A 15,292-nucleotide genomic window follows, 5' to 3' on the forward strand; every position below is an offset into this window, starting at 1 on the left:
AAAAATGCATTTGCTTTATAAAAAAAAATTAGTAACCTGCTTCAGTGACTTTAACTTGTTGTTTTTCAGTTACTAGAATTGAAGAGAAAAACCAAGTGAAAATTTCAAAAGCTGAAGCTGAGATGTCACCAAGTGAAAATTTCATAACACCGACATCAACTTCAAAAATGATACCCAAAATTACATCTCCTGTATCATTAATACAAGAAAATAAAGACAAGGAGTTGGTGAGAGAAGAAAGAAAGAGAAAGTTACCTCCTGTATTGAGATCACCATATGTTTTAAGAGAGGTTGAACTAAACACAATAGTCACAGATGATGAGAAAACAATTGCAGGGTATATATTTTTTTGCCTTAAAGACATATGGGAAGAGGTTTTCAAGAGTAATTACACCGATTCATTTAAGGTGATTTTTGGGAGTTTTTGTCCTGGTTTATATATAAGAACAAACGCAATGGATGCATTCTGTGAACTCATGAACTTTGAAGAAAAGAAAAAATCTGCAGAATCACCATTCAGGTTCTTTGGTACAAGCACACTGCTGGTATGCTTTAACTATACATGTTATCTTAAAAACGCTTGTTAAACTCATTAACATGTATTATGTATCTACGCTTATCAAACGCTTATTTGAATTCTTATGCAGACAAGTGACCATTATAATGAGGAATTTGGTCACACAAACGAACAAAGACTCGATGTGTTTACGGACAACATTGAGAAAGAGCTGATGAGGTCTGATGTCAAAACAATGAAGACAGTTGCTATTTTCTTCGTGCTAATACTAGATAGAGATCACTTCTATGTGGTTGTTTTCAACCTTCAAACCGGAGTGATAGAGTTGTTTGACAACAGTGGACATCAAGAAGTACCGGCTAATAAAAAGTTTAAAAAGCCAGAAGACAAAAAAAAAAAGAAATCAAAAGACTTTTTGTAGAAAGATATAAAAAGCATCCCCAAATCCTGGTAAACGCTCAACAAACTCTCAGCAAAAAATCTATTATAATATTTGTGAATTACTTAACTGCGTTTAATGTATTTTTAGAGAACCGTCTTCTACATGTATCTTAAGAAAATCAATCACCCCATTGCTGAACAAATCAGTAAGGCTCCAATCACAAGATTAAGGATGTCATGGAGAACAACCGAAAACGGGGTAGATTGTGGGATTTTTGCTATGAGACACATGGAGAAGTAAGATGGGAAGAAACCATGGACGTGCGGATTTTACAAGGAATGTCCTAGACAAGTGAATCATCTAAGAAAGTTGAGGACAAAGTATTTGGCAAAAATCCTTCTGTCGGATATAAACAAGAATAGAGATCAACTAATCGAGAAGGCGCAAGAATTTATGGAAAATAACGACAAAGAAATGTCCGCATAGGAGATGGTTGAAGAACTCAAAAGAAGGCAAACACTAATTTAAATTTGTTGTCTATTTTAGTCAATGGCCTTATGTTATAAAGAAACAACTAACAACAAACATTGGAATTTTATTATTACCAGACAAAAATACTACGGAGTACATGATTAAAAAAAACATTACAAAACGCTCATGAAACTCTCAGACATCACCCACTTGTCTCCTACTCTAATAGTGACTTGAGAACATCCAACTTCAATTTAATTGAACAGTTTAGCTCGAGAATTTCCTTTGATAAATCTTTGAACTGTTCTAACTCATTCTTCCCTATGTCAACCATAAACAAAACCGCAAGATCCCGGATAACACTGGCAGACATTTTGACAAGAACGTTCGTAATAACATCCCTTTAATCATGTTATTATTAAGCATCATAAACTCATGTGTTAGCTTGTCACGGCAAGCTTTGTCGGCGGCTACCTGCTCAACAATTTTCATCTTCAACGCTTCCTTGAAAGATGATGAAGATGATGAGGCATACATTATAACTGATTTTGAGATGGGTGGATATAACTGTGACAAAATATAACATATATACAGGAAAAATATCACGGACCAAATAGTACAAAAAAAGGACAAAACAAACGAATGCAGGGTCACGGACCAAAAATAGTGAAAAAAAATAATAATAAAAAGACAAAACGCTTGAACAACGCTCATAAGTGCATGCTCACGGACGCAACATACCAACAGTGTAAGTTCAGTATACGCTTTTCAGACGCTAAAACATGGAATGAAGGATGTAATAAGACGCTCATTATACGCAAAACCATTGAATCTCGTAAAAAAGAAACTAGTTTCTAATGAAGTTTTGTCAAAAACTTAAAATTACATTTATTACAAACTCATCTGCCAAAATTTATGTCCAAAATAAAAAAATATTTTTGTAATGATAGCCTACATCAAATCACTCTAATTAAAATTACACTATGTCAACAACCAAAACATAGATTAAAAAATATATATATGACGCTTGTATCACTCTTAACAAATAATAAATGCAGTTTTTGTGATAATCATAGCCTACATCAAATTAAATGACACTGAACAAAATAAACTCCATCTCAACTACCCACAATCAATAGACATCCAAATTATGTCTATATATTTCACATCCATTGTTATTAATCATATCACACAAAAAAATGTTTTCAAGTGATAAAGCCGTTAAAAACATGGTGAATGCAAAACTTGATCTTGAGAAACAAAAAGATGAGAAGTTTCTCAACGCCCTTCAACACTCACAAGCCTACGTGCTTCAAGAGAAATCAAAAACTCTTGATGCATACAATGAACTCATGCAGCTACCAGACAATGAGTTCAAGGCACAGACTACTGAGTTCCTCAAGCAGCAGACTACATGCTACAACTCCGTGTATGATACTTTGGTTGACACGGTTTCAAATTTGTTAGTCAACATGGAGTTCAAGGAAGATGGGCGTGAGAAGATCAAGAAACAGGGAGCGGTGGGGGTTGATGGGGTTTGGGTTGATGGGGTCTGATGATGGGGTTTGATGGGTCTGATGGGGTCTGATGGGGGGTAACCATTAAAATAAATAAATAAATAAATAAAATTTTTATCTTTGTTAAACGTTTGTCATACTCTTGTTATACGCTTGTCATACGCTTGTTATACGTTTGTGAAACACGCATCATAAAACACAAAAAAACTAACTCTTTCTATCTAAAACAATCAATCACATTTGTCATACTCTTTGTCATACGCTTGTGTAAAAAAGGTACCTACAAAACACACAATCTAAAAACACAAAAAAAACTAAAACTTCCTACGAATTCATTGTTACGGTTGCTGCTGCATTGCTTTACAAGTTCGGCTGTTGTGGCCAGTTTTGTGACAAATTTGACACTCCCTATATCCCTTCCCAGAGCGACTAATGGCTATCTCTTTCTTCGATTTAATTCTTTTGTGCGATCCACGACCCTTGTTTCTTATTCCAGTAGGTACACGAACAGTAACTTCTGATGGCTGTTTAAAACCTAAAACAACAGCAAATCTATCTCTTTTAGATGGACGTACCCTTTCATACCGAGTTAAGTCTGCTTTTTCAATCATCAAATTCATCTCATCTCTAACTTTAATCAATTCATCAATATCTGCAACATAACTATTGATATGGTATTCACTGGCATACTTTATTTCTCTTGAAATTTCTTTATCATTCCCAAACTCTAACATTGGAACTGTTCTGATATTCACTGCAACCTCTTTCCTCCATTGATCATTTATATATCTTTTAGGAAATTTCTTGACTTGATACATATTCATGACGTAGAAAATATGACGACACAACAAACCATATTGTTCGAATCTTTTGCAGGAGCATGTTGCAATAGACTATTCACCAAACTCACCGTCCTTTTAAACACAACATAAAAAAATAAAACGCTTATTAAACGCTTGTTATTTAACTTAATCTTAAACAACTTTAAACTAAAACGCTTAATAAATGCTCATAATTACCTCCAAAAAACCTGGAACATACGCATTAAAATCCATTATTTTACACCTCAAAAACCCTCCTTCTTCACATGAACTGAATTGTGAAACACTACCAACAATTTCATTCATTTCATCTTGAAGATCATTAGATATAGCTCTTGTATATATTCTAACCGCTTCTTTTTGAGATAACTTCTGGTTTCTAACTGCGGATACGTGTATCTACTATCATGATCACACTGTCTGCCATTGTATCTCTGTATCTCCATACAAAAATCAAAATGGTTGAAAAACTCAACCAATGTTAATTGAGAATTTGTAGCTTTTCCAAAAAAATGGTTTTCGCTCTCTGATCATGATGTTGTACGTATCAATCCAGACAAAAGTTCATCTCTATAAAAAGCAGGTATCCAGTCAAATCTGATTTCATACATATCAGTAAGCCATTTATTCTTGTCAAGCTCAAACTCAACCATTATAGCCTGCCATTTTTTCTCAAATTCTAAAGGACTAATTGAATCGGTCCACACAATGTTACATAGCCTACTCTTAAAATCTTCGTTGTTACATAAATCAGCCCCCACCTGATACAAAAAAAACATATTAAAACGCTTGTGTAGACACTCGTTGATACAATATATAATCATGTCACGCTCATAAAACGCTCACATATTAAAACATCAAAAACAAAAAGACAACTGCCATTAAATGCTTGTCAAATGCCCATTATTCAACCAGCCTAAAACACGATTAAGAAAGTTACCTTGTCAGCAACTTTCTTCATGATATGCCACATACATAACCTATGCCTTGTATTTGGAAACATAGCTGCAATAGCTTGCTTCATAGCAGGGTCTTGATCAGTAACAACCTTCGGTGCTTGACCAAACGACTTTAGTAACATTTGCAATAACCATGTGTATGATTCAATAGTTTCAGAAGCTAGTAAACCAGCACAGACAGTAACACTATGACAATGGTTATCAATTGCCGTGAACGGGACAAAAACCATCTTGTATCTATACATAGAAAATCATATAAAAATACACACAAAAAACATATACATACACACAATCCTATACATACACACAAACTTACTTGTTAGTCTTAAATGTAGCATCAAAAGATATAATATCCCCAAATGCAAGATAATTACTCTTTGAAGTCTCATCAGCCCAAAACATACGAATTAACTCACGATTATCATTGACATCATATTCAAAAGAATAATCGGATGAAAATGTTTTCTTCGCACACAATCTCTGAACAATCATCTCAGCATCATACTCTCCAATATAACAGTTCAAACCTTGTCTAAAATTCTTACAATCATCTTTAGTTGCACCTACCTTTTCAAACCCATCGTACTGTGTTCTCATAAGGTTAAACGCTTTAACAGGTCCCAAGTTCATATTAGAAAGCTCATAAATAGCTTCCTCTTGGACATGTGTTAACTTCCTCGCAGAATGAACAAACTGCATATCAGAATCTACAACCATTCTATGATTATGTCCTTCAACAAAATAATCTACCTCAAAAAAACCACCATCAACAGATTTCAACTGTATATGTGCTCTACAACCACATCTAATTGTCAGCCTCTTCCTCCTTTTGTAATATGTCTTGCTTGATTCATTACAATCACCTTTTGAATCACACATTTTAGCTGGCTTGTAACCTTCTTTACAACATGTAAAGTACTTGGTCTTCAGTACACCACCATACACATAAGATCCACTGTAGGCTCCTGGACGGATCGTACACGGGACGTCGCTAACAACGCAGGTGCGGAATCCCTGCGTGGGTAGATACGAGTGTAGAGTATGTAGAGATCGAACACGAAAGCAATAAACCAACCACGTTATATTGATAACAAACACGTGACCCGAGGTCACAGTTACAGACTGTGACACGAACACGTTCACTGAACAACTGAAACAAACCCTAAAATGACCAACAACGTAAACTGTTCGCTGAACAGTATATAAACACGACAACTTCGCCACAGGCGAAGTTGTCAATAACTTCGCTGATTCAACAAGTTCGCCATAGCGAACTTGTTGACAACTTCGCGTTTTACATAAATAATCATAATCAAAACATAATTACATTACAGACTCGATTACAAATGCTAGACTATGAACTACTAACACATGTACCAACAGACTCCCCCTTGGCAGTAGCTTCATATCTTGATCTTCAACTCTTGAGTCTTGTAATCTTGCATCTCTAAGCATGCGCCCCTTCTCTAACACATACCGACACCACCCGTTGATATTTCCTAGCTTGATCATTCCAAGCAGGAATGTAGAAGATCTTCTTCTCGTTGAGCACTTTCAGATCAGCCTTCGATAGATTAACAAGATGCATCGGGTCGTAAACCCGAAGTACTTCTTGTTCATCCTCATCTTCCATTACCGCCTCAGCTGTCTCACAATCCACGTACCACCATTTTAGATCTTTGAGCACGTCCTTGGGCATGAACTTCATCGGTACTTCTTTAAGGCACCGGATCGGTTTGTATTTCATGACCATCCAAGGTTTTCCATCAACTCTCAGACCTCTATCCTTGTCTTCGACAAGTTTTCCCTTTTGTGGTTTCAGTAGCTCAAACTTTTTCTCTTTAACGCACTCTTTCCACACAATCTTCGCAATGATTCTAGCCATGTTGTCTTCGCTTCTGTTTATCAATCCCAATCTGGCTAAATCTTTTACTTCACATTCTGGTAGTGTGTTTAGAGATCTCAACTTTCTCTGGAAGTACTGAATGCCATCGTACCTCTTGATCACAAAGAGCCGCAGCTGCTCGTCGTATAACCAGCAGATAATACCTTTCTTGGCTTCTGCGTATCCCTTAATATTGTAACTTTTTCTGAACATCTTAGGGACCGCCGGCTTCTTCGTCTTAACAAACCAGTGGGCACAACCCTCCTTCCACTTCGGTTGTTCCTCCCACTCAGCATCTTCCTCTACATTCTCATCACCCATCTCTGGTCTCTCAACCTCCGGAATCTCGTGTTCCACGGAGTTATCAACAATCTCACTTTCTTCTAATACGTTTTCAACCGTAATCTGTTATCCAATCCTCTCAATCTCATCCACTGGCAGCACATCATCTTCCATCATAAACTCATCATCCTCCTCATCCAACTCTTTCAATGCATCTATCTCGTCTTCAACATCATCATCATCATCAACTGCTACAACATCGTCACCAGCTGCATTTGTAGACTCCCCCTCAGTTGTGGAAGCCCCAAGAGCCTGAGAGGTTCTTGGCAGCTCACCACCTGCACCTTCTGGTGCATTGGGATCATCGTCATGATCTTCTCTTCGTTTCGTCCTCAACTCATCACCCCTACACGTCTTCTCCCCCTGAGATGCCAAGAATGCCTTGAAGGCATCTATCACTTTTCCGTGTTCAACCAGGAGGGCTGCTTGTAGTCGATTGGATTCCACTAGGCTCTGAATAGTCTTTGTCTGATCAGCAACAATCTGTTCTAGTGACGTAATCCTCTCGGAATCTGAAGTAGGCGTTGGAGTTGGCGGGACATCAGCAGCAGAAGTGACCGCAGGTGGTACACTTGGTAACCCTGCAGTAGAAGTGATGGTCGACTCCACAAACCGTGCAACTACCACCGGTGGATTAAGCGGTTGTGGTGGTAGAGACACAACTGTTGGGGCCGACGTCTCGACCGCTGTAACCTGTGTTGTAGTAGGAATAAGAGACATACCAGATAAGGCAGGTGGAGCAAAACGTACCAGCCTTGAAGATTCTCCAGCTCCCGAACCCATACCTCTCTGTTCTCTTCTTGAACGTCTGAGCACAATCTGCACTGCCTCCTCTTCATCAACTTCTTCCTCATCCTCGTTTTCCGTTCTCGGTCTCTTTCCCGTAGTCCGTTCCCGAGACACCATAAGTCTTCTTGCCTCAGCAAACGTCTCGTCTAGATCAGAGTCAGCTACCGAAGTAGCTGCTCTAGTAACATCCATAAACTGAGGACCCGAGACATCCATATCAAACACACCATGTACGCCAAAGGCAGCATTAAGATCAACGTCTTCAGCAGTAGACACAGCATGAGATACAGTAGCTGGCACAGCAGCAGAGGCAACAGTAGAAACCACAGGCGCAGCTGATACAGCATGAGGTGCTGCCGCCTGATGTGGTTGGGGGTCTCTGAACTCGTCCCCTCCTGCAGGAACATACTCCGGATTGATGAGATATCCGAATAAGGGAGTATGCCTGGGACGCAGCTCAGGCTTGCTTCGAGTGCTCGAGGTGCGGCACTGAGCAAAGATACGTTTCGTCACGCATTCGACGTATCTTATTGGGCGTCTCTGTGGTAGCGACGGAGCGACATGATTTAAAATCATCTGTAAGAAACGAGGATACATAGTGAATCGCTCGCGCGCCACAGCCCTTCGTTGACGATCAATCTCGTAAAATATAAGCTGACTGAATGAATATCTGCGGTTGTAAGTCAGCGCTATCATGGCCGACTGCATCGTCGCGCCCATCCCGTCTGTTCCTGCCTTCCTGCCGGACATGCATACTATTAAAACATGCATCAGGAAGCGCCACTGATCTAGCAGAAACCCTTTCCTCCTCTGCGAGTCCCCCAGCGGACCCGAATAACCCATCCTCAAATAAGCTCCATCCCGGAAAGGAGCTACGAACTCCGTTGGGTCATCTCTAGTTTCTTCACCGAACTGCAGAGCCAACCGTATGTCTTCCGAGGAAAACTGTATGTTGTGACCATTTACGGTTGCTCGCATCACCGGAGGCTCAGGCCTGCAATCGTAGTACACTGTCTGCCAAAAGTCTTCAATGTTAGGCAGAGAAATAGGCAGTGTATTTGTCAGCGCGTGAAAGACTCTTGATCGCAGGAGAAACGTGATAATCTCCCTGTAGTCTTCGACGCCTCGTGCGTCTGGATCTAACGTGATGTACTGGTTATGGGCTGGAAAGAATTGTCGTTGCTCATCACCATCATCACCACCAGCACCACCAATAGCAGCCATATCTGCACCAAACAAAACAAGTTAGACAGTGTGTAAGCAGCTCACAAGTTCGCTAAGTACCACGAGCGAAGTTGTGATTAAACCTGTACAGGCGAACTTATAGGTGAGGCGAAGTTGGGAACAACTTCGCTTCAACTATAATTTCGTCTAAAAACTGTTAAGTAAAATGGCATAGGCGAAGTTGATGATAACTTCGCCGAATCACAACATCGCCACAGGCGAACTTGAGTTCAAGGCGAAGTTACGGATAACTTCGCCACTGGCGAACTTAAGCTTCAAGGCGAAGTTACGGATAACTTCGCCACAGGCGAAATTAATCTCTTGGCGAAGTTGTGGATAACTTCGCCTAAACCTTAACTTCGCCTGAATCTGAAACGGCGACTGTTCAGATTCAAAGGGTTAGATCCGATGTTTTCGGACCGATTTGACGATCCATCAGTGAATAACAGCATGGATTAATGATATTGAGACGTAAAGGACGTCCATGAACACGTAACACAAAGGTGAAAATCATGGTTTTGAAGGTTCGACGACCCGAGGTCTCGAACCGGGTAAAACTATAACGAACGAGTATGTTTGGATGATATTGACAACACATACCACGAGTATAGTAGAAGCTAGAAACACAAGATCGAAAACGAATGGTAAAACAAGATCGCCGATAATCTGGTATAGATTATATGTTCGCCGGAAATAAGAAATATATGTTACTGTTACTGTTTCAAAGTCCTTATATAGGGCTGACTTGGTTCAGGCGAAGTTACGTTTAACTTCGCCTAGGCGAAGTTAAGAACAACTTCGCCTAATTCAACAACTTCGCCCGTAATTTCAAAATCAGCCCTTTAAGTTTGAAAAATCTTGCACTTAACATTTGAAGTTTCCAAAAAGAGTTAAACAAAAAAAAAAGATCATGTCCAAGTAACCAGTTTTACAATAACACAACTACAAAAATAGAAAAACTTATAAAAATTTTAACGAATTAAGGGATCAAATTTCAGTCTAGTCAGGGATCACTATGTTTTAGAAAAGATCCCAACAGGAATCATACTAACTATGTGACTGTCACTCGGATCCGTGTTTAGCTGTATTATGACATAGAGAAACAGGTTGCAAGCATGTAAATAACTTAAATGGTTTTCATCGTTTCTGTGATACGGATTAAGGTTCAGTTAAGCTTAAAAATTTAAGTTGGCAACAAGTCAGAGATAATGATGTCTTCTATCTATTCTCAAAGCGTATTTGGCTATACCCAACTCACCCCGAATTGACTTCGACCCATAGTGTCTGATTAACTTGTATATACTCGTTGACTGCTTCCCGTTCTCTTCTTACTCCAGACATGAGAAGTCTTGATTGTTACTATGTCTCATAAGTACTAAAGATATACACATTTTTTTTTTTTTTTTTTTAACCAAACATTCTTATTGACTTCGGAGTATTAAACTACTGCAAGTCCCGAATCTGGATCACTGCAGTGTCTTGAAATGCTTTCTTCACGGGAATCAGATCACTCACGGGCTCGTGTATGACTGGGTAGTTGCTTTTCTGCCTATCATTCGGAAAGATATGTGTGAAGACATTCAAAACTCTTAAGAAGTTTCCACGTAAATTCGAGTAGTTTAAGTTAGTATCACATACACTTTTACGCACCATAAAAATTACCATGACATACAATGACTGTTCTAAAGCCTTTTAAGCCTAATAACTTCACTAGTTAAGCACACACAATCAGTATATATATCATTTTCCAAGGTTGGATCAATTTTCTGTTAAACACAGCACAGAACTTCTTACGAAGTATTAGACTTGAAAAGTAATTTCATTTCCCTAAAAAATTTTGATTTCAATCGCCCCGATCACGTCAAAGTAGTCAGGTAAACGGCTATCCTGAAGATCCAATGGATCAACTGGACCGACCACATACAAGTATGTGTCCTTCTTACTAAGAATGACCGACTAATTTTCAGCAACTGAAAGAACACACGTCATAACTGCCCCGGTCACTTTCAGTCTTCCGGTTAATGGCTATCCTCATTCTCTAAGTTGAAACGAGGACCAAAACATATCCTAGGATATGTCCATCAAACTGAGGTAACCGACTAATTTTAAGCAATAATGACACACCTTTTTTTTTTTTTTTTTTTTTTTTTTTTTTAAATAAATACAAAGACATGGTTACTCGGGATTGATCATCCCGTTCAGCTCAATTAGGTTTTGAAATCTGGATTTATCAAACGCTTTTGTAAACAGATCAGCAAAATTTTCAAGTGTATCAACTTTTTCGATCTTGATCAGTTTCTTCTCAGCACAATCCCGTATGAAATGATGACGGATGTCAATATGCTTAGTTTTACTGTGCTTCACGGGATTGTTAATTACTGAGATGGCGGCAGTGTTATCAATTAAAATAGGAGTGAGTAAGAAATTCAGACCATAGTCGCGCAATTGTTGCTGAATCCACAAAACCTGAGAGCAGCAGTTGGATGCTGCCATGTATTCAGCTTCGCATGTTGAAATTGCAACTGATGTCTGTTTCTTGCACTGCCAGGAAACTAATCTTCCTCCAAGAAACTGACAGCCTCCTGTTGTTGACTTCCGACTCTGATTGCAACCCCCATAATCAGAATCTGTATAAGCCACCAGTTCAACGTCTCCTCCCTTTGGGTACCACAACCCTAGCTTCGGCTTGCCCTTGAGATACCGTAGTATCCTCTTTGCACCTTTCAAATGAGATTCTTTCGGATTTGCCTGAAAACGTGCACAAAGACAAACAGCAAACATTATATCAGGCCTAGAAGCAGTTAAATACATTAATGAACCTATTATCGCCCGATACTGAGTTGGGTCCACATCTGCGTCACCATCTGATTCAGCACCCAATTTGTGATTGACGCAGATTGGAGTATCATATGGAGAACTGTCCTCCATCTTGAATCTTTTCAGCACATCATGAACGTACTTCGTTTGATGAATGAACATCCCATCCTTCTTCTGATCAACCTGCAATCCTAGAAAGAAAGTTAGTTCACCCATAGCACTCATCTCGAATCGTTTCTTCATGACAGCTTCAAAATCCTGACACATGGATACTCTTGATGCAGCAAAAATGATATCATCCACGTAGACTTGAACCAGTAGGAAGTCACATCCTTCTCTCTTCACAAACAACGTACTATCAATCAATCCCCTTTCAAAACCATTTTCCAGCAAGTAGTCCGATAACGTTGAATACCAGGCACGAGGTGCCTGATGTAACCCATATAACGCCTTGCTCAACCTGTATACATGATCAGGAAAGTCTGGGTCAGGAAAACCCGGAGGTTGCTCAACATACACAACCTCATCAACTTTCCCGTTTAGAAACGCGCTCTTCACATCCAACTGAAATACCTTCATCTTTTTAAATGCAGCAAACGCCAAAAACAATCGAATCGCTTCTAACCGGGTGACAGGAGCAAACACCTCGATGTAATCAATACCCTCTTGCTGATTAAAACCATTAACAACCAGCCTCGCCTTATTTCTTACGATAATTCCCTTATCATCTCTCTTACACTTGAACACCCATTTTGTGCCTATAGCGTGCACATTCCTTGGTTTTTCAACCAAAGTCCAAACTTCCATTTTTTTCGAACTGAGCCAACTCTTCTTGCATGGCTTCGACCCACGAGCTGTCCTTTAAAGCCATTTGATAATTCTTTGGTTCAATTTGGCTTATAAAGCAGGAGTACAAACATTCATTCATTATACCCGTTTCTTTTATGCTTGTATAAACACAGGTGTGCTCATTCAAGCTACTTCTGGTTTGTACACCGGAGGACACATCACCTATAATATTCTCCAATGGGTGATCTTTGTGAATTCTCGTGGTCGGAACAGCACCGACATGCAAATTATCTTCCAAATTTGAAGAGATCTCATCAATGGTTGTTTCTGGCTGAGAGTGAAAAGGATTAATAAATTCATCTTCAGTTGAGGCTGCAGGGGTATCGATAGGGTTTGATGTGGAAGGTTGAGATTTCTCAAACATCTGATGTTGCAATAGATTCTCTTCCTCATCAAGTATCATCTTCGTCACAGCTCTTTCGTCTTCTTCAGAAATTTCCAAATCAGGTACGTTAAACGACTTAAAAAGTTTAACATAGTCGAAAAGCTCAGCAGGTCCATTGCTTGGTTTTGGCGGTTGGTAACTAGTAATGTCGGTGTTACAAACCACCTCCACCTTGCAAGTCGACGTATTGAAGACCCGTCTGTTGGGAGTCCCAACAACATAACCGACTAGGATTCCCTCATCGGCTACTTCACCAAATTTCGAATTAGTCTTCAAAATCGAACAAGGAGACCCAAATGGTTCAAGACCGCACAAGTTGGGCTTCCTTCCGTGCATAAGCTCGTAACAAGTTTTTCCAAGTCTCTTAACGGTTAGCACCCTATTCAGAACATAGCAGGCTGTAGCAACTGCTTCAGCCCAAAACATCACAGGAAGCTTCGAGTCTGCCAGCATAGTTCTGGCTCCTTCAATTAACGTTCGGTTCTTCCTTTCAGCCACTCCATTCTGTTGTGGAGTATATGGAGCGCTGTATTGATGCTCAATTCCTTTCTGAAGACAGAAGATTTCCATTTCAAAGTTCTTGAACTCTGTCCCATTGTCGCTTCTGATGAATTTAACTGATTTACTCATGACGTTCTCAACTTTTGTAATGAGATTCTTCACCATCTGAGTCGTCTCGTCTTTCGTTTTCAGAAAATACACCCACGAGTATCGCGAGTAGTCATCAGTTATCACCAAGCAGTAAGAGGTACCGCCTAGACTTTGTACATTCACGGGACCGAAGAGATCCATATGAAGTAGTTCTAGAGTACCGGCAATTGAATTAATTTTCTTGGTGAGATGGGATTTCTTGTGTTGCTTTCCCTTCTTGCAGGCTATGCATTTGTCTTCAAAGTTAAAACTTTTTAAGGGAACGCCCATCACAAGCCCATTCTTGACAATGAAGTTCATCTTGCGAAGATGAATATGTCCCATTCTCCTGTGCCACAATTCTGATTCTGATTCGCTTGCTTTTGTCATTAAACAAGATTCTCTGGTGGCCATTTCAGTAGACCTCATATCCATCACGTATGTATTCGTTTCACGTGGAGCTTTCATTACTATCCATTCTTCTGGTATTTGAAAACTAGGCTTCAATACGATCGCTTCATTTTTCGTGAAATGGACAGTGTAATCTTTATCACAAATCTGCGACACACTCAGCAGATTATGCTTTAACTCCTCCACAAAGTTTACATTCTCAAGTGTCATTCTCCCATTCGACACAGTTCCTCTACCGGTAATCCTTCCACCGCTTTCACCAGCAAAACTAACTCTTGCTCCCTGAACAGGTTTTAAATCTTGCAACAAGTGTTTGTTGCCCGTCATGTGCCTGGAACAGCCGCTATCTACAATCCAAAGATTGTTGGCAGCCCTGTTCAACTGTTCCTGCACAATAAAACAAAGAGTTGGAATCTTGGGACCCAAGACCAATTGGTCTTGGATCGATACGTCCCGTACCCTGGCTTTCTCAAGTTAGCATCAGGATAATTTCTGTAAGTCCTGTTAGGGAATCTCCCTGCAGATTGAGTGTAATGCCTTCCAAACCTTTGAGAATTGAAAGTGTTATATCTTGTGGTTTGGTTGTAAAACTGAGGTTTGTTTTTATGAAAACTTGAATTCGATACATTTTGGCATTTTTTAAAGTTTTCATTTTTAGCAGTAGCAAAATGACGCTTATACTCAGTTTTATTTTGCTTCACATCTCTAAATCTCGGTTTCAAAGGGCAATCTGCAACTAGATGTCCTAACTTGTTACATCTAAAGCAACATCGACTCTCCATTTTCTTGTCAAATGTTGGTTTGGATGTAGAGGCAGTGTTACCAGCCGTTCGTCTCACATAAGGTGGGACGTACGGATTGAGTGGAGAACTCTTTTTAGAAACTTTATTTTTATCTCCATCGGTGGGTAAGCCTACCTTCTCTTTTGTCTGACCAGATTCGGACAACTTATCCGAATCCGATGAGACAGGACTTGAAACAGAAATATTCACACTAGAAACAGGCGAACTCGTTTCGCCACAGCTAACACTTGGTTCTACACTTGTAATCTTGATAGGAGTTGTCTGAGGAACCTCGAAATCAACAGATTTTTGAACACTTGGATTATAAGTATAGTTGTGGTTAAAGGGTGGTGGAACTTCGTGATAACCGATTCCTCCCCTCTTTGCAGAGGTACCTTGATCACTCACGAGGTGATCAAGGATTGCCGAGGAATTCCTGAACTGCTCAAGTTTGCGGTTCAGTTCCACCACCTTTACCTGGTGGTCAGCAATCTGTTTATCCCGATCAGCA

General features: G+C 39.6%; 1 protein-coding gene across 1 annotated transcript; it reads right to left on the bottom strand.

Annotated features, from left to right (window-relative positions):
- Positions 1-3,780: 3,780 nt before the first annotated feature.
- Positions 3,781-5,546, bottom strand: LOC143553957 (protein FAR1-RELATED SEQUENCE 5-like). Its single transcript, XM_077043840.1, has 5 exons — positions 4,984-5,546; positions 4,649-4,904; positions 4,253-4,469; positions 3,907-4,091; positions 3,781-3,801 (listed from the first exon to the last, which is right to left on the bottom strand). The coding sequence occupies exons 1-5, from the start codon at positions 5,544-5,546 to the stop codon at positions 3,781-3,783; spliced, it is 1,242 nt and encodes a 413-aa protein (XP_076899955.1).
- Positions 5,547-15,292: the final 9,746 nt, after the last annotated feature.

The sequence above is a fragment of the Bidens hawaiensis genome, unplaced genomic scaffold (assembly GCF_021521415.1).
Source record: "Bidens hawaiensis isolate Kalapana, Puna unplaced genomic scaffold, B.hawaiensis_p1.1 tig00017459_1, whole genome shotgun sequence".
NCBI classification, from domain to species: Eukaryota; Viridiplantae; Streptophyta; class Magnoliopsida; order Asterales; family Asteraceae; genus Bidens; species Bidens hawaiensis.